General features: G+C 41.6%; 7 protein-coding genes across 7 annotated transcripts in view; 2 read left to right on the top strand and 5 right to left on the bottom strand.

The window, feature by feature from the left end:
* C922_01851 (hypothetical protein) overlaps window positions 1-495 on the bottom strand; it is a gene marked incomplete at both ends in the record, with an annotated part of 1102 nt that extends 607 nt beyond the window's left edge. Inside the window, 2 exons of the mRNA XM_008817454.1 lie at window positions 150-406; window positions 468-495. Coding sequence (XP_008815676.1) covers window positions 150-406; window positions 468-495 — 285 coding nt within the window. The remainder of the gene's footprint in view (window positions 1-149; window positions 407-467) is intronic.
* Window positions 496-1499: 1004 nt separating this feature from the next.
* Window positions 1500-3248, bottom strand: C922_01850 (hypothetical protein; the record flags this gene model as incomplete). The annotated part of the gene is made up of 3 exons (XM_008817453.1): window positions 1500-1616; window positions 1781-2505; window positions 2738-3248. 3 exons carry the CDS (start codon window positions 3246-3248, stop codon window positions 1500-1502), a joined length of 1353 nt encoding a protein of 450 aa, XP_008815675.1.
* A 4030-nt stretch (window positions 3249-7278) lies between these two features.
* C922_01849 (hypothetical protein) lies at window positions 7279-9093 on the top strand (the record flags this gene model as incomplete). Its single annotated transcript, XM_008817452.1, has 1 exon — window positions 7279-9093. One exon carries the CDS (start codon window positions 7279-7281, stop codon window positions 9091-9093), a length of 1815 nt encoding a protein of 604 aa, XP_008815674.1.
* A 901-nt stretch (window positions 9094-9994) lies between these two features.
* On the bottom strand, window positions 9995-11920 carry C922_01848 (hypothetical protein; the record flags this gene model as incomplete). Its single annotated transcript, XM_008817451.1, has 1 exon — window positions 9995-11920. The coding sequence occupies one exon, from the start codon at window positions 11918-11920 to the stop codon at window positions 9995-9997; it is 1926 nt and encodes a 641-aa protein (XP_008815673.1).
* Window positions 11921-12666: 746 nt separating this feature from the next.
* On the top strand, window positions 12667-17625 carry C922_01847 (hypothetical protein; the record flags this gene model as incomplete). Its single annotated transcript, XM_008817450.1, has 3 exons — window positions 12667-16681; window positions 16890-17322; window positions 17448-17625. 3 exons carry the CDS (start codon window positions 12667-12669, stop codon window positions 17623-17625), a joined length of 4626 nt encoding a protein of 1541 aa, XP_008815672.1.
* A 243-nt stretch (window positions 17626-17868) lies between these two features.
* Window positions 17869-19254, bottom strand: C922_01846 (hypothetical protein; the record flags this gene model as incomplete). The annotated part of the gene is made up of 2 exons (XM_008817449.1): window positions 17869-18947; window positions 19065-19254. The coding sequence occupies 2 exons, from the start codon at window positions 19252-19254 to the stop codon at window positions 17869-17871; spliced, it is 1269 nt and encodes a 422-aa protein (XP_008815671.1).
* A 981-nt stretch (window positions 19255-20235) lies between these two features.
* Window positions 20236-22141, bottom strand: C922_01845 (hypothetical protein; the record flags this gene model as incomplete). Its single annotated transcript, XM_008817448.1, has 3 exons — window positions 20236-20528; window positions 20745-21042; window positions 21200-22141. The coding sequence occupies 3 exons, from the start codon at window positions 22139-22141 to the stop codon at window positions 20236-20238; spliced, it is 1533 nt and encodes a 510-aa protein (XP_008815670.1).
* Between the last annotated feature and the right edge of the window lie 1244 nt (window positions 22142-23385).

The following is a 23385-nucleotide window of genomic DNA, read 5'->3' as shown; positions in this document are numbered from 1 at the left end:
ACATGGGCTGATGAAGCGTTCGTATCAGTGTAGGGCAACGTGCGTATGTCTGTCAAGCGCGTTCACTCTACTGCTCGTATTCCTTTCCAATTTTACGCCCCTTTCTCTCGGCAGTTTTTTTTTTCCGTTGCACGTTTACATCACCTTACCTTCTCATCTTGGGTAACTCTTATCCGGTTTCTCGGGGGCCATCCAGCGTAAAAATGATAACCTTTTCTCTTCGTTTCTCTTTGAACTATATCCCTAAATCTTTTTAGTGCACTCTTAAGGCTGTTTTTCTCCTTCACAGTTTTTAGCGCCTCGTAATTATCATAGACATCGGTTATGGCTCCATTTGCGTTGCATTGAGCTGTGTTCCCCAGATTTTGCTCCCTTATCGAGGTGAAGAATTTCTTTTTGGCAAATCCTGACAAGCAGAACGGCAACACATGCGGAGGGATATGAATAAACTAGCTATGCATAGTGACCAACTAGTGTGTGACTTGGCCCATTCATGTTCCTGTGTTCCGTGGATAAGGGAAAATGAGTAAAGTGTACATTCCCCCCTGATTTTCTTATTACGCATTACGTGTAACTGTCCGAGATAGGGAATGAGCAGGAAACATCTTCGCGCGTTTTTGCGAGGTGAGTTGTGTCTGAGGAAATAATCGCGTACACACGTGGTACTCATTTGGAGTTGCCACGGGGGAGAAGTGTATTAGCTTCTTGGGGTTTCCACAATTAGAGGACCCCACAATTGGGGTTCGCAACTAATATTGCGGTCGAGCCCTTCCACTTCGAGTGGGTAAACTTAGACTCCTATTCGCGGCATAAAAAGGGGAAGGAAACCAAAAGTGCACCATTCGGGGAGCTAAAAAAAAGAAGCAACATTCGGAGTTATAGCTGCTCCTTTTCTAAAATGTGGATTTAATTGGCGAAGGAACGAGTATCTTCCATTAGCTCATTTGTTTGTCCCCCACAGGTGGCCAAACTGTTCACCATTACGTTACCATCATTTTGGCATTTTTTTTTTCCAGTGAAACATCTGCTCCTGCGCAATTTCGTATTCTATTTTTTGTTTCTTCAAAATGTTAACAAAAAAAAAAAAAAAAAAAAACAGGTGGTATGCGCCTCCGGGCTGGGGCTGCAATAAAAAAAAAAATACATATGGCAGGATTTTTGTCCCTGTCACCCTACTGCTGAAGCAGCTTCCACATTAAGGCGAATAATTTTACCCATTTCGGAGGTTAAACAAATCACGTTTTTATGTTAAAGGGGGTGGGGAGGAATAAAACAAATTTTACAAAAAAGGAAAACGCCATGTACACACATACAGTATTTTATAAACATTTTTGCAACGTTGTAAAAATGTACGCTATATGAATAGTTATCAAACAACTGTGTGTGAGGGCTAAGTGGGAGAAAGAAAAAAGAAAAATACACAAAAAAATGACAGCAAAAAAAAAAAAAACAGATTTAACAAGTCAAGGGGGAATTCCTTTTCTTAGAAAAAAATGTTATTATAACATTTCATAATTTTCTTCCCTCTCAAATGCGTTTAGATGGTACATGTACTCTTTGTTCTCCTCCAGGTTGATGCAAATCTCCGAGGTCGTTCCTTTCAGATCGGTTATGTCCTGTGGAGTGGGGAATAAACGGGCGAAATAACGTGAATGCATGGTCACTTGTGAACATTCCCACAGGGCATAATTGCGACGCAGTCTTTATTAGCGTTGTCCTTTTTCTCAACTGTGCCGCAGGCAGTGCCGCTCCACTTCTCCTGCCGAGTGAAGAACCTCACCTGCTCATTCTTCACAAGGGTGTTCCTCAACGAGTTGGTAAATTCGTTATCCGCGTGCAGGAACTTCTGAAGGTTCTTTTTCTCCTGCACAAGATTTTTTATATTTTTGTTAATTTTTTGCAGCTGACTGTCTATATTGAAGGAGTTAAAGAAATCCAAAATTTCCATCAACTTGAATTTATTAAATTCATACTTATTGGAAAAAAAAACGGCGTTATTTTTTAACATAAAAAGTTTGTCCAATATGTCTAGTCGGAATAGTAGTCTCTGAATAATACGTTGTGCTTTGGTTTTTATTTCGAGAAAATTATTTTTTATGATATACAAAATGAACAAAAGATTTTCATTATTCTTCTTAATATGTAATTTTCTTTTTTTAAGTATCTTTATATTTTTCTCCTGATGACTTAAGGCCATTTTCACTTTCTCCAAGTTGTAAATTGGTACAATGCAGAAGTTATTTTTATCGGGATTTTTTTCCACGGCCTTGGCGTACTTAGTTAATATTTCCTTCGAAATTAAATACTCATGTTTGTATATATGGGTGTTCCATATCAAATTGCAGAAGGAGCTTAGCAGCAGCGAGTTAATCACTCTGTTCTTCGATTCGCTCATCCCATCCTTCAGGTAAATGAAGTTCATCATGTACGGGTTTCTCTCAAACACGTACGTTTCCAGGTACGACTTGCACATGAATATTGTGCCAAGCTTCATCGAGATTTCCTCTAAGTGTATGTGTGTGGAAGGTGGGGATGGGTAGGTGCATGTTAAACGGGAATATACACACCGGGTGCAGACGCATACACAGAGTGGGCAAAATATGCCTCCGTGTGTCCAGCCTATCACGGAAGATAATCACATGTTGAAGCAGGAGGCGGGGTCCTTCTGTTGGAAAACCCCACCGAGACGTATGCAACATTTGGTGAACACGGACGTTTCTTCTCTCTGATTATTTACCACAAAGCTGCTCCGTCAGAGACTTCCTAATCTTTAGGGAGCTGTTAAAGTTGAATTTATTTTCAAAGCTAAAGTTTCCATTTTGGCGCTCAATTTGCGAATTGTTCTTTTCAGTGTCTTTCTTTAATTCATCGGCCTTTCCGCTGTTACTGTTGCTCACGTTACTGTTACTGGCACCGTTGGTATTCTGATTTGGATTGCCATTACTGGGGGGATCCATTATGGCAAAATTGTCTGCTTTGTTTTCGCCTGGAATCACGCCCTTGTTTAACACACCTATGAAGCCGCTTTGAGCCGATGTGCCTTGACTTGTCAATAGGTTTGTTTTGTTACCAAAATTATTAACCACACTGGGTGCGTTATTAAAAGTGCTGCTCAATCCAGCAGCCCTGTCATTTTGTATATTATTTGAAGAAACGAGTGCAGGTTGTGATCCCACCTGGTTATTTAATGGGTTCCTCACATTTGAATTGCTTACATTGTTTGGGGCAAAAGCGCTAAATGTATTCATCTTTTTTGCTTTTTTTTTTTCTTCTTTTTTACATAACTACGTGTGATGTGTTTTTCCTTTTTTGGGGCGCAAGGTGATGCTTCGATTTGTTCCTCTATTGCACACGTAAATATATATATGTACTGGCGTACGGGTCGGTAGAAGGGTGGAAACGAATATATATACGTCCGTTTTTGCTCGCTTTCGAAGGGGCTTTTCTCCCCTTTTAATTTTTCAAAATTGGGAGGTCATATTTCCCACGCATCGTCTGTACTCGTGCAAGCAGACTCCTGATGGAAGTTCGTTTCTCCCAGAATGCATATATACATGTGCATTTGCGTGCTAACGCAGGAAATGAAAGGGCGTTGTCCCCGCGGTTCAGACAATCCGCCTATTTTAGAGGAACTTGCTTAGTGGGGCGAATGAACACGAATGGAAGCATCTCCTAGGGTCATGGAAGGGCGGACGGAGGCTACTTAAACAAAAATGAAGAAAAAAAAAAAAGAAATCTAAGCTGTGAAACGAAGGGAACTTTGCAGGATCGATGACATATTAAACGCAAACGCATGTACGTGTATTGAAGTACTTATCTGTAATATGCCCCTTGTTTATTTTTGTATACTCTTCTTTTTGATTAATCAGAAAATTTCCACCCCATTTTTGACAAAAAAAAAAATGTTAAAAATGTATTTTTTGTGAAAGATGAATATATCTTAATTATGCGAAAAATATGACAAAAAGAAATGAATTCGCAACTTTGCGGAAAAAAAAATGTTTAGGGAGAAAAAACAAGCTGCGCAGATGGGCTTAATTTTGTTAATTTCATATTTACCGACTTCGTTACGCGCAATGGGGAAGGGAAATAATATGATGGTACGCATATAATATGCATGTATGTATATGTATTTTTTTTTTCTTTTTTTACCTCTGGAAGGAAAATCTTCGCATAATGTAACAAACCGCCGCGCTTTTCGAAGCCTTGACTGAAGTACAGGTACCTGGTGAGGCTTAACCAAGAGCTGCCACTCTGTTGTGTTAAGATATACCCTAGGGTATGAGTTGCCACTACGGAGGTAAGCGCATCCACCAAGAAAAAAAAAATTGTTACATATAGTTGCATATAGTTGTATGTAGCCGTATACACACGTAATGAATTATACAGGATGAGAATTTACCCCCACCCCATTTTTCCGAATGGGGGACCAGCCTAAACGTCCGATGTGGAAAAATCCGAGTGATTGTCTCTCTTAAGAGAAGCTTAAATACCCCAACGAGTGAAAATTCACCAAAATGGTTTTGTCTCAGTGCGTGGCAATTGAAAGCATGTCAGCGCGTATAAAAAAATAAAAGAAATAGGATCTTTTTGGCAGTTTGAGAATTTTTTTTTTATTTTTTTTCTTTATCGTGCATATTTAGCCTTACATTTCACAAATGAATATGCGGTGAGTTGTTCTGCACATGTGTGGCTCGCAAGAATTATTCCACTGTATGTCGCAAACGGGACTTTTATATGAGACACGTGGAAATAACGTTGTTTCGCTGAAGTGGGGAATTTCCAATTCGCATGAAATTGTTATGCAGAATGGCACTTATCTTTAACTTTTTAAAAAAACCACTTCGTTATTGTTATATGCGGGGAATAATGCTTCTTTTTTTTTTCTCCGCACTTGGGCTTACGGAATTGTCTTAAGTAAGAAACAAATTAATTCGTTTCGATGGTGTGATGAGGAAATTATTTTTTACTTAAAGAGGTACAGATTTTTGCACACATAAAAAGGAAAAAGAAAAAAAAAATACCAACTAATGTGTTTTATAGAATCCCTAAATTGACGTTTTCGTTTGGCGCAAACTTCTAAAAAATGAGGAATAGGTGGGGAAAAAAAGCGCTTAAAAGATATACTCTTCTTTTAATACGTCAAGAGGGGTCCAATTTAAAGGAAAAAAAAAAAAAAGAGAACACTTGAGGCCATTAACAGATGAACGAAGCTGTTTACAGAGGTATACTACACACCGTTGCTTAAAAGTGTAACCAATCTTGTGGTGACCTTTCCCATTCTTGGCATTTTACTTTTTTGAAAAACGCATTGGCCAAGCCGATGCATGTCCACGCGGAACTGCAACAAAGGGAAAAATGAGTGAGACGCAAAGGTGGGTACATATGGCTCAAGGGCACAATGACAGAATGGGAAAAAATTCGAACCAATAATGTGCCAAAGGGGTAAATCGCAATTGGGCCCGTGTTATTGTCTTTTTTGTTTTTTGATAAAGGTTGCATAAAAAAGCCTTTCGCGTTAGATTTCCGGAGGGGGGAAATGTTCATAAAAGGTAGTGAATCTCGAAATTTTTTTTTTTTTCTTTTTTTTTTTTGCTTATTCCTTGTTGTTCTGTGGTGAGCTAGCCAAAATGCTTTTATTGGGGAGTCTTTTTTTTCACGTTATCATTTTTTAATTTTTCGCCCTTTTGCGGCATTATAGAAATGTAGTTGCATGCAAAAAAAAGATGCATCCAAAATGGCGCATCTGTCTTTGTGAAGCCCAAGGGAATTGAGACGCACATATGCTGAGAGAGTTTTCCCCTTTTTTCTGTCACTTTTTTCTCCGCCGTCGGCTTTGTTTTGTTTGTATACATGTAGGTTTCTTCTTGTCTCTGCAGAGATGGGCCCTTTGTGCGAGCCTGTTCGCGTAGAAGTTTCGCCCAGCTGATTTGATCCTTCACATTTGGCGCTTCACGCTTCATGGAATTTTTTTTATTTTTACATGTACACGCAGGATGCGCACTTGTCTCTTTTTGAACAAAGCATGCATTTGATTAAGTCTGTTTCTCGTCAGCAGAGCCCATTTTATCAGCAACATAATTGTATGTACGGAGAGCAAATTCCTTTTGTAAGCTTACATACATATTTGTACCCTTGTTTCTACACACAAGTTTATACTTCTCCACGCATTTGTCGCAAATTCTGATCAAAACGCAGGTTTATATGAAGCTTAGTTACCATTTTACAAATGTCTGATTTTTTTTTTTTTTTTTTTTTCTGTTATCTCTCATTTTTCATCACAAATGATTGACCCTTTTTTCTTATTTTAACATGATTATGTGAGAACAACAACAACAAAAAAAAAAAAAAAAATTAAAAGCTCAATTTAAATAAGCTTTTTCTTTTTAAACATGTAACTGTTGTGTGTTTATCAACTTGTTCCCTTTTTTTTTTTAAAAAACCCTTTTGCTACTTTTTTTTTTTTGGTATATATAATTTGTAAAAAGAAATATATTTACTTAGCTTGTCTTTATTTACACTTTTTTTTGTTTTCTCAAAAAATAAATGTGGAAATGTTAACTTGTCAACACAACGTTAATTTAAGTGAATATCCAATTTAACTTACGTCAGTTGATAAATGTGAGATATTTGCAACCCCTGCTCGCCCAAATTGGTGGAGACTCCAAACTGAACCAAAATAATTTTGTTTTTTCCCTTTTTTCCTTAACCTGAAGATCTTCAAACACGCATTTGTGAAACCTGTAAGCATTTTACTTCTACATATGTATCTTTGACCATTTGCATATGTTTACGTATGTGTGTATACATCTCTGTGTGAACGCACACTTCTGCTTCTCGGCGACCACATACACTCATCCGTGCGTGATGCGCTCCTTTATGTACTTTCGAGTGCCAGTTCAAAAAAAAAACAAAAAAATACACAAATAAATATACGCATAAGTACCTACACGCCAATACGTAACCCGTGTAACATGCTTGTTTTCCCCCCTTTTATGTGTCTCCTTACCACCACAGTTTATGCCCTATAGAGGATTTCAAGAACACGTCCCCCGTTAGAGGTCTTCCGCACTGCTCAACATAATCCTTTGCGTGGAAACGCCGCTCCAACGTTGAAGCTAGCCATTACGGCTTGGCCAAAAAAAATATAATTACCCGCGTCGCTGCGTCAGTGTACCCAGCATAGGCTTGCATATGCGTGCGTATAGACATACAATTTTTACAAATACCCACAAAAAAGCCAGCGCTTCCCTTTTTAAGTAACCCTCGTCCAAAACTATGAAGCTGCTTCAGAACAAAAGCTACCTTTTGGTGGTTTTCCTCCTGTACGTCAGTATATTCGTCAGAGGCTACGTAAAAGTTGTGGATGAAGTGAATTATACCGAAGAAGTATGTAGTGAGAAAGTCGATTTATACTTCCTACTTGACAAGTCGGGAAGTATTGGGCGGATCAACTGGATCTCGACAGTCATACCAATGGTAATGGAAATCGTTACACATCTCAACATCTCAAGGGAATCTGTCAACTTAGGTGTGTTTTTATTCTCAAACGATACAACTGAATTGATCAGACTTGGCAGTGACGCTTCTATTGACAAAAAACTAGCACTCGCTAAACTTTATGACTTGAAGCAAACAGACAGACCTAACGGTTCAACCAATCTGTCCTCTGCTCTGGAGACAGTGCACTACCATTTAAACGATCGAGTTAATAGACAAGATGCAACCCAACTGGTTATCGTATTGACTGATGGTGTACCAAACAATCAGTACAGAGCCTTTCAATTGTCCAGAGAATTAGGGAAAAGAAATGTGAAGTTGGGTGTTATCGGAGTTGGAAGAGGCATTAATCACCCTTTCAATAGACAAATGGCTGGATGTGGGCCCTATGAGGAAAAGTGTGCATTTTATTCCCATGCAGACTGGAACCGAGCCATGGATGTTATCAATCCATTTCTTCAAAAGGTGTGTAATGAAGTACAGAAGGTTGCTAATTGTGGTGCCTGGGGTGAATGGACCCCATGTAGTGTTAGTTGTGGAAAGGGAACACGCAGAAGATCAAGAGAATTGTTGCATGAAGGATGTACTACTGATATGACTCAGGAGTGTAATGAAGGAGAATGCCCAGTGATACCTGCGCCTATGCCCGTACCAGCTCCTTTCCCAACTGTCCCTGAAGATGCCAAGCCAGATAACAAGGATGACGACGATGACCATCCCAATTTTAAGCAAGGTCTAGATGTCCCTGATGTAGAGGATGAAATTCCAACTGAAAATGATAAGGCGGATGAAAACCCACTCGAAGAAAATTCCTCAGACTCAGAACCTAACTCTATACCTGAGCAATCAAACGACTCCCCATTACCCCCAAACGATGACTCTCAACCTGAGGTATCAGAAGACTCTCTATTACCCCCAGGAGATGACTCTCGATCTGAGGTAGCAGAGGACTCTCTATTACCCCCAGGAGATGACTCTCGATCTGAGGAATCAAACGTCTTTCCGCTACCCCCCTCAGTTCCTGGAGGTTCAACTGAGGAGCCCCCATCAGGTGTTCAGAATAAGAAAAATGACCAAGGAGAGTTAGAAACGGAGAAGGGAGTGCCCGAATACAAGAACACAAATGAACAGGGAAATTACAACGGTAACGGATATGGAAGAAGTAAAAATGAAATTCCAAACCCGATTGATAACGAAAGAGAGATGAACGAAAAGAGCGAAACGCATCATCCTAGTGGAGCAAATCCAGCTCATGATAGGTACCCCAAACCTCACCAAAACACATGGGGAAATGATAACAATACTGGGGAAAATTCGGACATTCCCAAGAATGGCGTCCCATCTGACTACGAACAACCTGAGAATAATGGAAAGAAGTCATCAAATAATGGCTACAAAATTGCAGGTGGAGTACTTGCTGGATTGGCCATAGTCGGCTGCTGTGGATTCGCGTACAATTTCGCAGCTAACGGAGGTGTTGCAGGAATGGGCGGTGAACCTGCAGCCTTTGATGAGGCGATGCCTGAAGATAATAAAGAAGCTGGGGACGAGGCAGACCAGTTCAAGCTACCCGAGGATAACGATTGGAACTGATGGTGATGTGGAAGGAGTAGGGCTGTAGTGCGCACATAGTAAGCTAAAGGCCCGCGCAGGGGGGAGACAAGCACAGGCACGTATGCAAACGTATGTACATATATACCTACATATGTAAGCACGTAACTACGCTTGTGTGTGCTTCCTCTTGCGCCCTCACACCCAACTACAAAAGCAATTTTTAAATAGCTGCGCACAAATTTAGAACGATGTTCTTCCCAAACTAATAGCTTTTTTATTCCGCTCGACCACACCCTCACCGTTTGTTCAGCTACTTCATAAGTCACGTTTGTTTGCTTCACCTTCTTCCACTTTGCTTCATTCTTTTACACTTTTTTTTCTTATTACTTTTTTGTTATTACTTTTTTCTTTTCTTCTTTTTTTCTTTTTTTTCTTTTTTTTGGCGATTAATGCGCCCGCCACATTTTCCCCCTTCTTTTTTAACATCCTTTTTGATGAAAACATACCAAGTTTGTGTTACATAATACGGTCATAATTTTTGCTACTTCTTAAAATGCCTCTTCGTTGGGAAAAAATGAACAAAGAAGTAAATCGACAAAAAAAGAAAAAAAAGAAATTATAAAACCGTTCACGAGTCTTCAAAATGGCGAGGGGGAAAAAAAAAAGTGTGTCCCCGTACAAGCGACGTAAAAATCTACCAAAAAAAAAAAAAGGTGCGAAGAGAAGTAGAAAAAAAGCAGGGGACACATAAAATGGGTATTTGGGGCTCAAAAAGGGAGAAAAATTCTCCATGTGCAAAAAGGACAAATGAACATTCCGATTCGCCCTCGCCGGGATTACCAGTCCGTTTCCCTCTCAGGTGTTCGCGAACGAGTTGATCGTGTGGAGTGCTACACAGGGAGATGGGCACATTGAAGAGGAGCCTGTCTGTAACCCCCATTTATGCGCAAAAAATGGCATCAAAAACGAACTGGGGGATTTTCAAAAAATCGTCGACGATGGACTCTTGTTCCATTTCTGTGCCACTTTGGTCGCCCGCGGAAGGGTCCCAAATGCCTAGCTTCTCGCACAGGCATTTCGCAAATTCGTATTCCTCCATCTGGAAGTAGGTGCTGACATCTTCGTTTGCAATTTCTTTGTTGTAAAAGTCGAGGTAGTAAACTTTTAGCTTTCCCATTAATTCTTCAAATTCTGCTCTCTCCGCTGCGCTCAGAATGTTGTCCACGCGTCTGCTCACGCTTCCGTCCGCATTGATTTTACCCTCCTTCATTCTGCAGTAAAAATAAAACCTATGCTTTTTCTTCAAGTCGTTGTTAAAGTTTATTTTACTTTTCAAAACGTAGATTTCGTTTTGCGCCACCTGCTCATCGTGCGTTAAAGAAGTGCCGGTTTGCACCCAGCTCTTCTTGGGCACATACAATTCGAGTAACTCGCTTTTGGTCAGCTTCGCTTCCATGTTGGGGTTAATTAACTTTGCGTATCTGATATTTAGATCTTCTATCTCATCTGCATGGGCGCAACTGTCAGGCTTCTCTAGGCGTTTGCTTCCGAGAATGGTGCGATAAAATTTGGAGCGCAGGAGTAGCATTTCTTCCGCGTGATGCTGCCCTGGGTTATACAGAACGAAGGCGCCTTCCTCACCGCTGTCCATATCGATGCTGAAGTGATCGTATGGAATTATGCAACTGTCTTCGCTTTGTCTGCTCTTTCTGTCGAGCACCATGGCAGAACCCTTGTTTTCATTTCTCCGTGCTGAACTGGTGTATGCGTTTTCTAGGGAGCTATCAGAATAGTTTTCATAGTCCATTTGCCCAAACGGTTGCTTCCTTTCTGCTGTTGTTATTTCGATCTGTCCACGTGCCTCGATTGACCACTCATCGTAGATGCTCTTTGGGTGCGATAAAAGGAAATCCTTCCTCAGGTGATTCATTTCACGCTTCTTCACTTGGTCTATACTGTTTTCCTTCTTTTTATAAAAGGCCCCTTCGAAATTATTCTTTGGCTTATAAATCTCTTTAATTAATTTTTCAAATTCCTTCTGTTCTTTCATTTTTATCGAAATGAGACGATTTCGAGAAGATAAGATTTTTATGTATTCATTTTCGTTCCTCTCCGTTGTGTGTGTTTGTTCTCCTATGTTGTGTCTAATTTGTTCGAAAATTGTTGGTAGTTTAGGGCCTATCGGTTTTCGCCTTTTGGAAGAGTCTCCTTGGAAGATATCATCCTTGTTGGCCTCCTCAGTGCAGTTCTTCTCAACGTGTGCGTTTGGCTTTTCATCAGGGGGGGCCAATGAGCGAAGTGGGGAAGTAACATGTCTACTAGTGCTCTCCGATGTGACACAATCCTGTTTAGAAATCTTATTGCCGCTGTTACCCTTAGATATATCTTCTTTTATGTACTTATTTGCCACGTTCATGTCTATTCCGATGGGAATGCCATCAATATAATTGTTGTTCCTCAACAGTGCGTAGGACACACTGTCGTTGAAAAAGGTAAACTGGAGGTCATCTGGGTGATTCGCTTTATCATCAAAGTGTGCGCTTGTGATTATATCCTCATAGATGCTATCGTCCTCATCGATGTAGTCATAAATCCCTTTTTTGGTTACATCTTCCTTACGTTTGTATCTACTGGATATATAATTGGTGGGCTTGAATTCGTCGTCTGCCTCTGCCTGCTCTTTTTCCTTCTTCCTTTTAATTCTTTCGCGGTTCTCCCTCTTCTTCCTTTCTTCCGCTAGCAAATTTTTGTAGTACACATAAAAGTCGTATTCATCGTAGTGGTTGTGCTTCCTCTTTTTGCGAAACTCCCTTCTGACTTCATTCACGTCGTGGTCGGTCAGTTTCGTGCCCAGGAAGTCGGACATTGTTGCATATTCTTCCGTTTCAAGGAAGGGGTTGAGAAGTTGTTCACACCATGCGGATCTTCACACCGCATGGGGGGAGATAAAAAACAACCTACCAGGAGCATTTCCCCAATAGGAAAAAAAAAAAAAAAACACCTCTCTTTTTAAAGCGCAAGCAGAGCAGCACTATTCATAAAAGGCAGCTATCCACTTTGTTTCATCATCCAAACGGGGTAAGCATTTCTCCTAAATGATCAAAACTCTTGCTGGGTATGCCCCATTTTGTCGAAATAGGCATGGCTCTGTTTCTACACAAATGGTTAGCAGGCAATTTTGCATTGAATTGTATTACAATTCAGCGCTTGTACGCGGATTGACGCGAAATCGAGTCCCCTTTTTTTTTTTTTCTCTCTCTAATTGATGAATATTCTCACTTGGTTTAAAAGTGCCACTGCTTACAAAAAATTGTTGGGCATCTCGAATACAATGGAAGCATCCTCAATTTAGGTAGGAAACAAAAGAAAAGGGTACTCTCCCTGGTCTGGAAATCGCTTCGCCCTTTGAAATTAAGCAAACTTTGCGCGTAGTAGTGGTATGTATGCATATGCACTTAGGTGAACGTCTGACTGTATTTGCTAACGTAACCGCCATTGGCTGCCGCCTTGGACGGTTCTTTGCTCGGCGATCAACAATAATGTGTAAGACGAAGTAAACGCCAGCACGTGACTGTTGGTGAAAGGGTGCCACCGCTGGAAGGGGAAATTAAAATGGAGGCGGGAACCAGCCACAAAGATAAGCTGTTCTTTAAGCTATATGAATATATAAACAAGTTAGATAACGCTGCATATGATGATGTTAGCTTAGAGAAGGATGGGAGGAAGAAAGTTCTATACATTAGTAAAAAGGCAAAGTGGAAGAAAAGATGGGGTGATGGGGAAGTGACCAAGTCGGAGGTGAAAGGAGAGGGCAGGAGGGCTCTTTCTCCGCAGATCACGGGGAAGGCAAAGGATAGGGAAAGAAAAATAAAAAATCGAAGCCATGTAGGAGCTGGTGCTGAGAAAAGTGATCCATTTGGCGGGGAGGAGAGCAGCGGGGACGGCAGCGAGGAGGGCGGTAGTTACACTATCAGTTGTAGCAGCAGTTACAGCAGTCGCGGGGACGAAGTAGAAAGCGCCTTGCACGGTGATAACCCGGGGCACTCGGGGAAAGCGGAAACTGCGCCCCCCATCGCCCCGCGGGATTACCCTCTCAAAGCCGAAAACGATGACGCGGGTGGCCCAGTTAATGTCCACTCGTACGCACACCCCCATCGAAACAGAAACACAGAGAAGACAAAAAAGGAAAGGAGCAGAATCCGACGGAGCATAAGTCAAAGGAACCAGCTCCTATGCGAAATAGAAAACTACTACGTAATTTCCAAGCTGAAGAGAAAAATGGAAGAATACAAAAGTTTAAACGAAGTTAAAATTATAAACAGCCAAGGAAGTTGTAATCTGTTAGGGATGATGCAAAAAATTGAAGACATTATCAATGCATATAAAAAGGTTAAGGACGAATTAGATAAGCTAGAGAAGAACAAACAATTCATTTACGATACATTTTACTCCATTTTTTTGAACTATTATTCGAGGTATGAAGAATTGAAAGTAATCAAGGGGAACAAGCGAAGAGTAGAACGCCACTTGAAATTTTACACCAACGTAGATCATTTCGAGAAGGTACTTAACCACATGGAGAAAAACGAATATGCTTATTTTATTGACATGTACAATAATTCTTTGCAGAAAAGTGGAGGGGAGGAATACTCGGGGGAGATGCTTGACGGGGACCAGGAGAGTGATTATGGTGAGAGCGACACCGAGTCGGGGGATGAAGAAGGAGAGGTGAATATGGACAATTGGCCCGAGGAAGATAGACAGAACTGGGTAACCTCATACGGCACGGAAGGGGGGGACACCGACGGTGAGGCCAACCAAGCGGAGGATGAAGGGAGCCGTGAAATTGATAACTACTTACTTAATGAATGGGAGGAGGAAGAGGTAAGCTTCCCTGTCGGAGGATATGCTACGAAGAGGGGGCAACATGACGATGAAGATGCAGTTCAAAGGGCTGGACTTAATGGTGGGAGCGAAACAGAGCGAAGCTCGTTGGACGAAAATGCAGGAGTGGACGCAAGACGGATGAGTAACCAGCCGCGAAGGAGTAACAAGTACGTCGTACAGCGTCCCAGCGTGGAGGGACAACTGCGAGGTCGTATCTGGTGGGCGAAAAAGAAGAAAAGGAGCTCAGCGGGTGGGATATCAGATGGGGTAGCAACGGGCCAAGGACTCAACGCAGGACGCAGCGCAGGACTCACCACAACACACTACGCATCGAAGGGAGAGGCCCCTTCCGACACCGCAAACCAGGCCCAGCGTGCCAAAACAAAACGGGGGAGCGAGAAGAACGAAATTTATCACATGCTGGAATTTTCCGAAAAGGCGATAACATTCTTCAAGAAAAATGGTACCTATTTGCACGCCAAGGCTAAATTGACCAAGTACCAGTCCATCATAAGGCGTATTCTGAAGTACGTCATTAATTTGTTCAGGGACGTTCTAAACAACGCAGAGCTGAACATACCCTGTGGTAGGGGGGGTGAGAGTTTGTCTCTGTATGGGACATCGTCGTGTGAGCAGAATGGCAAAGAGGCGACCGCGGCACGGGAGTTAAGCATTAGGGGGAAGCGGTGGGAGGGCAGTACACTGAGGAGGGACAACCCCATTTGGGGAAAGCATCTCTCGGCTGATACATCTTACAATTCCCTGAGCGAAAAAAGACTACCTGGGGAAGACAACCATATGAATAATTTCAAATATGATGATGTGAAGGATCCCCCGGAAGGCAGAAATCATGAGAAAGACGAACCGAAGCATACGCATCCCCATCCGCATGAGCTAGCTAATTTGACGGAGGTGCAAAACCTCTTTTCCGCAGACGACGAAATGGAGGATAATGAAATTTACAAAAATCTAAGCATGATATATTTTAGCAAGTATATAAATGAACTGGAGTACTACAAGAAGTTCAAAATAAAATGCAGATGCATGCGAGATGTAATATACTTCATTTATGAAAAATCCCTCGTGAATGAAAATAATTTGTACACAGAGGAATACAACAAGCTGGAGAATTTCTACGTAAGCACAAGGCTAAAGATATTAAACAGCCATGTGCTAAGCAGTAATGTCCTGAGCAATTTTGAGTCCCTACTGAAGAGTGATGTTTGCAAATATATAAAGAATGTCTGCCTGTTGGCAATGTACGTTTCCAAGTTAGAGGTGGACTTGTATACACACATATTCAATAACAGCCTTAACAATTCCGTTAAGATAATTTTGAATAACATTGGGCTGTGTATCTTCGATTGCCTACATGATTGCATCCAGCAACTTAACAACATACAGCTGATTAGAAAGATTATCCGAATCATTTATGTGGACATCATCGATACGTATAGTGATAATTCGTACAGGATCATTTGTGATTACTTAAGAAAGATATGTAAAATTTTAAAGGACAAATTACTCTGCGTGATAGAGATGTACATATCGTACTACACCAAAAATACCAGTGCTACTTTGCCCTATGTGTGCTTCTACCCTCTGAGGAAGAAATTTATCAACATGGTGAACAATTTTTTGTATGATGAATATCTCCTCACAAGTGATGAGCATAGTAAGGGGCAGTCCCCTGTGAGAACCAGTCAGGGGGAACCGAACAAGGAGGAGCGAAACGGACAGGTGGATATGGTCTTTTCCTCCACTGTGAGTAATCACCCCATCGGTAAGAACGTACCGTGGGGGGATAAATCCGAGCCAGTGCGCAGTTGCGACAATTGCGAGGAGGGGAACCCAGTGAATGGGGCCACTCACAACGTAGAGTACCCCTCCAGGGAGAGCACAAGCAGTGTGAACAACGTTGAAGGAGGGAACATCGTTGAAAGCGGGAATAACGTTGAAGGCGGGAACATCGTTGAAAGCGGGAATAACGTTGAAAGCGGGAATAACGTTGAAAGCGGGAATAACGTTGAAAGCGGGAATAACGTTGAAAGCGGGAATAACGTTGAAAGCGAGAACATCGCTGAAAGCGTGGACAGTCGGGATAGCCTGGAAAGCTTAACCAGGGAAAAATACCCGAAGCAGAGCGAATGCAACAGGAACGTGCTGAGTGAGAAGAATGTGTACAAGCCTTTTTCCTTCCACCGCTGGGAATTTAATAAGGACACCAAATTCGGCCTCTGCGGTATAGACCTTAACATTATTGGTACCATCCTAATTTTGAAAACGATACATTTTGTAATCGACGAAGAGACGCTGCTGGAGTTGTTCAGGGAGTGCTTGGAAAATAGCTTCAACTCCATAACATCCATTTATAAGGAGCACATGAAAAATCATCCTCAGGACATGTTTAATGGAGCTCTTTATTTAATCAAAAATTTGAGTCTTTTGCTATATTTGTTTTACAAAGTTACGAAGGATCGCGAGTTTTTCCACTTTTACCTGCACAGCGGGTTGACCGAGCAGCTCCTCTTTGGGGCATCTCCAAAAGAATGGATAATGGAGAGCCATACTGGCAGCGGGAAAAAGGAAGACGACAAAGTGGGGGGCCAAAATGAGAACTCCATTTTGTGCTTCATCAAAAGGGTGTACAACATGTCGTCACAGAATGACGTGCAGAAAAGAATCCTGGCCGCCTTCAACGATGCCATTTACAACTTTACCGTAGCGACTGTGTCGCAGGGTAAGTTCCAAGTAGGAGTGCCAGTAGCGGTGCTAACTAGCCGTGCGAAGTAACGGTGCACTTGCATGTACTTATTCTCGTCTACTCTCATAAGTGTGTGCCTTTATTGGTGCCTCCCCTCCCCCGTGACTACCTCCAGCTCAGCGAAAAAGTCAACCTGCGACCTGCGTCCATACTCTTCTTTCCTTTCCCCCCTCTTCTTCTACAGTCTGTTCCCCCTTGATTAAAATCCTCTCCATGGAATACAAAGAAAGTGCACTTGAAAAGGAGGAAGAAATTAAAAAAACGGCTCATGATTTTTTGAATGCAAAAAGGAGTCGCCAATCAGATTTGCAGTTCAGACACGAGAAAGTGGACTTCTCTTTTTTGCGCGAAATAAACTTTGACTTGTTAAAGGAGTACGCAGAAAAGGTTAACAACGAGTCGAGTACAGAGGCACCCAACTGCTCCAACCTCGATGACGTAAAAAAAAGCCTCCAGTCGTTTAAGCAAAACGTCTGTGACCTATTTCCGAGGATATATTTTTACGTGAAGTTATTTATTTTCTCCAATACGGAAAAGCCAAACGAGAATAACTTTTTCCCCGGACTGTTTTCCCATATCGTGGGCCTCTTGACGTACAAAATAGTGGGCCTCCTCAGGTGAGTGCTTCCTTTTCATTTGCGCTCGATTAGGTGTGGAGGGCTCCCCCCAGCTTTGCAACTCCGCAGCTTCGAACGTTTGCAACATTGTAACTTCTCACCTGCGTCCCCGCTTCCCCCTGTAGCGAGGTGTACCTCATCATAAGGCTCAAGTATGCACACCAAATGGAAGCCATATTTGAAGAGAACTACGTCAGCGACATTTTCCTCTTCCTGAATTCGAGCGAGCGTTACGTCTGCTCCTTTTCGGACATCCACCAGTACATCGACACAAACAAGAATTACAACTTTTGGGGGGAGTAATTTTTTACAAAAAGGAGTTTCCGGGGCCATCGAATTGGCGATTTATAACATACAGCAGAAGGACAAAAAAAAAAGGGGAAAAAAAAAGGACTTAAGTGGGGAGAAGAATGTGCACACAAAGGGGGTGTAACATGTGTGACAAAACAGGGGGGAATAAACCGGAGGTGCATTCTCAGAAAAATCTTACACCATCGCGTTCGCAGCGCAAAGGGATTTCTACCACGGCCCCGCCGCGCGAACGAGTCAGACGCCCTCCTCAACGGGATAATCAATAAAGTAAATCCCTCGGTCGGACGAAAAAATAATTTTGTTGTTCTTGTGGCGTATGAAGTAAGACCACTTGAAGTAAAACAGTCCAGAGGGCAGCTCCACACATTTGTAAAATATAAAAGTGGATAAATTAAAAATGAATATTTCATTTTCCACCAAAATGAATAGCAAATTTTCCACCGATTTGTAGATATCCAAAATTTTTTTTTTTAATTTTTTAATTCTGTACATATCCACAGCTTTTTTAAAATCAAAAATGATTAACCTCCTCCCATTTTTTGCTACAATAATTTTTTCATCATCCAAAAATTTCCCATGACTTATAAATTTTGAAGAAAAATCCACACAAAAAATCAATTCGTGTTCACATTTCTGTGCATTTATATTAATTTGTAGAACGCGGATGTGGCATTTCCCGAAATTATTCTTGTAGCATAAGAGATAATTCACATTGAAGTCAAAAATGACAATATTTTTTAAAAAATTCTTATAAAAATAACTCGTGCAATTATTTTTAATGTCGTATATAAAGAGACTCTTGGAGTTATTAAAGAGAATGAGATTTTCAAAGAAGATCACTTGTTTGTTGTTTGCCACTTCGACGTTCAATTTTTTTACAAACTGGTAGGTCCTTATGCAAAACACGTCTATGCAGCTTTCGTAATATACATAGGCGTAATTCTTGTCTAGATAAATTGACTTGATGCTGTTATTCCTGAACATACACAGGATGTGGTACTTCTCGAGCACTTCGATGGTGCCATTGCTGGTTTTGCCGCTAAATCCTACTGCGGTGTTATCGATTGCGCCTCTGCCTACCCCGATGCTGTCGTTTCTGTCATTTTCAATCCCATTTTCATTATCCCTGCAGGAGTCCTCCACGGAATTACGCTGGGTGGTGGCAGTTGGGGGCTTGGTGGTCAACTCCGTGGAGTCGTTCTTTTCAGAGTGCCCCGTCTTCGGCTTCCCTTCGAGGAGGGACACATCTGTGTTGACCCCCTTGTTTTCCTTCCTCGTGATTCTGAACAGGCACACTTTTCCAGTCAGGGAGCCTACGGGTGAGGCCACGCAAAAAGAGGGCGCATGGTCGGGGTGGCAATGAACGGGTTCATGGTCTGGGCAGACGAAACACACAGCACGTGTGCGCCCACGCCAAGTACTCAACCTACCGGTGCAAATATAATTGTCGTCTGTGTACAGAACAACTATGGGATCCGATAGCAACGTCTGAATGCAATTGTGCAGGACGATCTTTTTGCTTTTCCTCCCCCTTTCGTCGTCTCTCCTTCCCTTAAAGCTAAAGCAGATATTGTGTTTCGCATTGAAGCATTGGTTCATCACCTTTCTTTCGTTACTCATTTTCTTTTTCTTCTTTTTTTGTATGACGTCACAGCTTTGGCGAGGAGGTTCTGTCCCACATCTTGGACTCACTCATTTGGGAAGGAGCGCGATAGGTGGTGGTAGGGGCGCCTAAATGGGAAGAGGGGAAAAAAAAAAAGAAAGAGCGCGTTGGCCTTCCCTCTATATCCTCTTCCTTATTTGAATAGAGGACGATAACACGGGTGACTTCGAAATTTTATGTGTTAAGGTGACGAGGCCACGAATTTGTCGCACGAAAAAATAGAAAAAAAAGAACTGCCACTTTTACTAAGCCTGGTTCCAAGGCGGGCGATGGGGAAAATAATAAAAGCGTATCAATTGATGTTCGTCACGTTTTGCTTTTCAAAATGGACGATATGGAAGTGCCACTTCGTACTTTCAAGTGAAAAAAAAGAGGAAAAATCACAAAAAAAGAGAAAAAAACACACAAAAAAAAATATATTCTAATAATGCGAACGCGGGGTGGAGGAAATAGCAGCTGATATATTATGTATTAAAAATAAGGAGCGCGGCGAAGAAATAAAAATTAATCAAAAAGGGAGACATTGAAAAATGGAAAGCTGGAAAAATCGAAAGCCTAACATAAGTGCAGAAAAAAAATTGTAAAATAAAAATAACAACGATGGTAAAAAAAAGGTCAATTTTTGATTCTCCATTGCCATTCTCTTCACCCTCTAAAAATGCCGTTCACCTTAAAATGTTTCTTCGTGCAACACTTCGAGTGCAACACTAATCCTCTTCTAAACAAAGCGGTGTAGTTTGCTTTGACTCAACCGATTGAGCATAAGAGGCACATAAATAAGATAGTTCCCTCTGCGCACATAAAGCTGTATACACAATCTTCACCGCGGAAGATGTTCCCCCACTGATCAAGCGCCATAGTAACATAACAACATAGGCAGTAGGAAAAATGTTCTTCCACGATAGACAGACGCACTTCAAATATTGGGATGGAAGGATCTAAAGGTCCTGCAGGAGGTTTGCGTCATCTTCGTCATTTCCGCCATTTTCGTCCCCTTCATCCCCTTGGTCTTTTATGAAAGGCTCCAAAAGGTAGGAGGTAAAATCTATCGAGTTCTCCTTTTCGTTTAATCCCTTGTCATACTTCCAGAAGCTGTATAAGGTTAAGTTGATTAGGTGTGTCTCGGAGTGCTGCAGATTTGGGATGTAGATGTGGGAGGTGTGAACATTTTGCTCCTCTAGGTGCCTGATGATTTTCTCCGTCCTGCAGTGCTTGATGTCTTCGACGTAGCCTGGGGGGAAGCGACGCGACAAAATTTTGGCGCATCAGGGTGAAATGATTTTAAGGAGAACAGAAAAAAGCGACACGCATGGAAGGCGACACGAAGTTGGCATTAGCTTCTATTATCGGTCATTAACTGCTATTAGCTTGCAACCGTTCGCAACTGTGCTGAGGGTGCCATACAGACAGAGGAGGACCCCGCCCCTCGCAAGGGAGGGAACATTACCTGCTACCTTGGACATGTACTTGAAGTAGCTCTTCTGCCCTACCGTTTCTATCGGAGTGACCTTCGAAAATAATTTCTGGTCAATGAACATGAAGCAAATCTCGAAGAAGTAGGGAGAGGGAAGATCAAACAAATCAGTCTGATTTTTGTATTCCTCTTCCTTTATGTTTATGAGATTCTTTATGTAGAACCAGAAGGGGAACTCGACGTCGACGTAGGTGAAGGACGAAAGGGTGATGGCCAGATAAATCGGCATCCATTGCCTTTCGCCGGCTTTCATTTCTTTTATGTCGAATCCCTGTGCGGGGTGATGAGGAGGCATGCATTGAGAAGGGGTATGCATTGAGAAGCGGTATGCGCTGTGAAGAGGCATCCCCTGTGAAGAGGAATTCCCTGTGAAGAGGCATACGTTGCGAAGCGGCATCCGCACGTAGTGACGAATTTCTCGCGCTAACCTCCATAAAGGCCGTGGGCAAGGGGGGGGTGTCCACGAGCGCCTTAACCACGACGAGCTCGCCCAGCGCCCGATCGTACAGAGACATATTGACGGCGTCATTTAAAAAGAGTTTCGCATACTGTATATTATTGTAGTGATAAGCGGAGTTCAGTTTGAGCGGCAAGTATTCAATATCAATGTCCTCGTTTATTAGCGTCTTGTTCAGTATGGTAGGTCTACTAATGTCAATATTATCAATATAAATCTTCTCGTCATTAAAGGATAAATCGTTTTCCCCGACATCTACATTGTCCAAATAGGAATACACATTGTGAATGTTCTCTCTACTATTAAAGTCAGTATTCTTTTTGGACCTGACGTAAACTCCATTATTTAACACATACTGGTATAAATTATTTGGCATGGGAATACCTTCCGAGTAGGAAATTAAAGTGGTTAAAATTTTATAAAATCTGTCATATATAGATTTGAATGTAATAACTTTAATCTCCTTTTTGTAATTATCTTCCCCGGTATTATCATGTTCGTACTCGTAAATAGAATTTTCAATCCTATCCAGTAGGGACTCACCCATCATTTTGGCATTTTCATCCACTTTTATGTTTTTGTTTCCATATATCAGCTGATTTCTCAAATACTGGATGTAGTAGAAGGAAATACAAGCTTCTACGTTTTTTAATGGCAGGGGAGGGAAATCAACGACGACAATATTTTCGATATTTTTATTTGCATTATTATTGTCTTTTTTATTGCTTGCGTTTCTATTTGCTTCGTAGTTATTGTACGTGTCTTCCTCGTTGTGTGCTCTTCTAGGATTCTTCCGGTTATAATTGAAAAGTTTTTTCTTCCTTTCATTTTCATTTTCTCCCTTCCCTGTACCAGTGGACGCTCTTTTATTTGTTTTATTTTTTTTTTTAAAAATGTTGAATACGTCATCCATATTGAGTGGGGTCTGCGCGAAGTGGGTCATCAAGGGGGGTGTATAAAGAGGGTGAACAAAGTGGGTAAATTGTCTGGTGAACAAGCTGTATGAATGCTCTCTGCGTGAAAGATCAAACCACGCATCACAGGAGTAGCACATCGGAGAAATGACCCCGCAGGAAACCCTTTCCTCAGCATGAGTTGTTTCCTTCGACAGTGTTGTTATCACAATGTTTTCTCTCCCTTTGTAGGTCGACTGCGACGCCCACTGGGTTATATTCACCTCCCCATCCTAATTACCCTCATGCATCTATCATAACGACCGGTAATGTGAATAACCTGTTAATTCAATATTTCAGGGAAAACCTGTTCTTAGGCCTTTTAAAAATATCTTAAGGCATCAAAACAGGAAGGAGGGACGAACTGAGCTGTAGTGCCTAATTCATAGATGATGGGTAACAGGTACAATTTCGAGACTTGTATGGCAAGTACAAAGAAGAAAAGCGTGATCTTCCCCTCGTTTTGACGAAGATAATAAGACGGAAAAGTGGATGTACCTATCTGTAAAACGTCATTTCACATGTACCTTGGACGCACTATCGTCTACTCGGGTGAATTTCCCTGCGCATATGCCAACGGGTGAGCATTAACAGCATGTTTCGCCAAGTAGCAATGATGAAATGCTACTGCTAAATATGGTGTCTCTTTTTCGCCAAACCTTTGAGGAGTATTTGCGGCGTAAGCATGTGCGGCTTATCCACGCGGGGATCATAACGGTTCAGCGAGGACCATGTCTAGACAGAGGATAAGGGGATTACCGCATCAAAGTGCACTCCTTATTGCATTTTCGTGTTTTTTTTTTTTTTTTTTTGGCTTCACTTTTGAAGGGATGTCATCTCGTTCCTCTCACTCTATTTCGTGAAGAGGCGGACTTTTTCCCCCCATTCGACGGATTCATGCGCTTCGTGCAAAAGGACATGTCGAGCGAAAAAAATTCCCACCGTTGTGAGCACGTTCCTATATATATTTTAACCGTTAAAAGGAAACAAAGTCGAATTGTTTTTTTCCTGCCGTTGACTTCTCATATTAACCACCCAGTCAAAAATGTTCTTCCCCATTTTGAGGAGTTACCTTTATTTTAACACGGAGAGGGGTCTCTAATTTTGCGCTTTTTCTTGATAATAGACGGGGGGGAGAGGAAAAAAAAAAAAAAGATGCCCTTCCATGTTGCCTGTTTAGGTAGTCAATGGGGAAAGACTTATG

Source organism: Plasmodium inui, assembly GCF_000524495.1.
Source record: "Plasmodium inui San Antonio 1 unplaced genomic scaffold supercont1.6, whole genome shotgun sequence".
NCBI classification, from domain to species: Eukaryota; Apicomplexa; class Aconoidasida; order Haemosporida; family Plasmodiidae; genus Plasmodium; species Plasmodium inui.
Note: the sequence above shows the minus strand (reverse complement) of the source record. Positions and strands in the feature narration are given on the sequence as shown.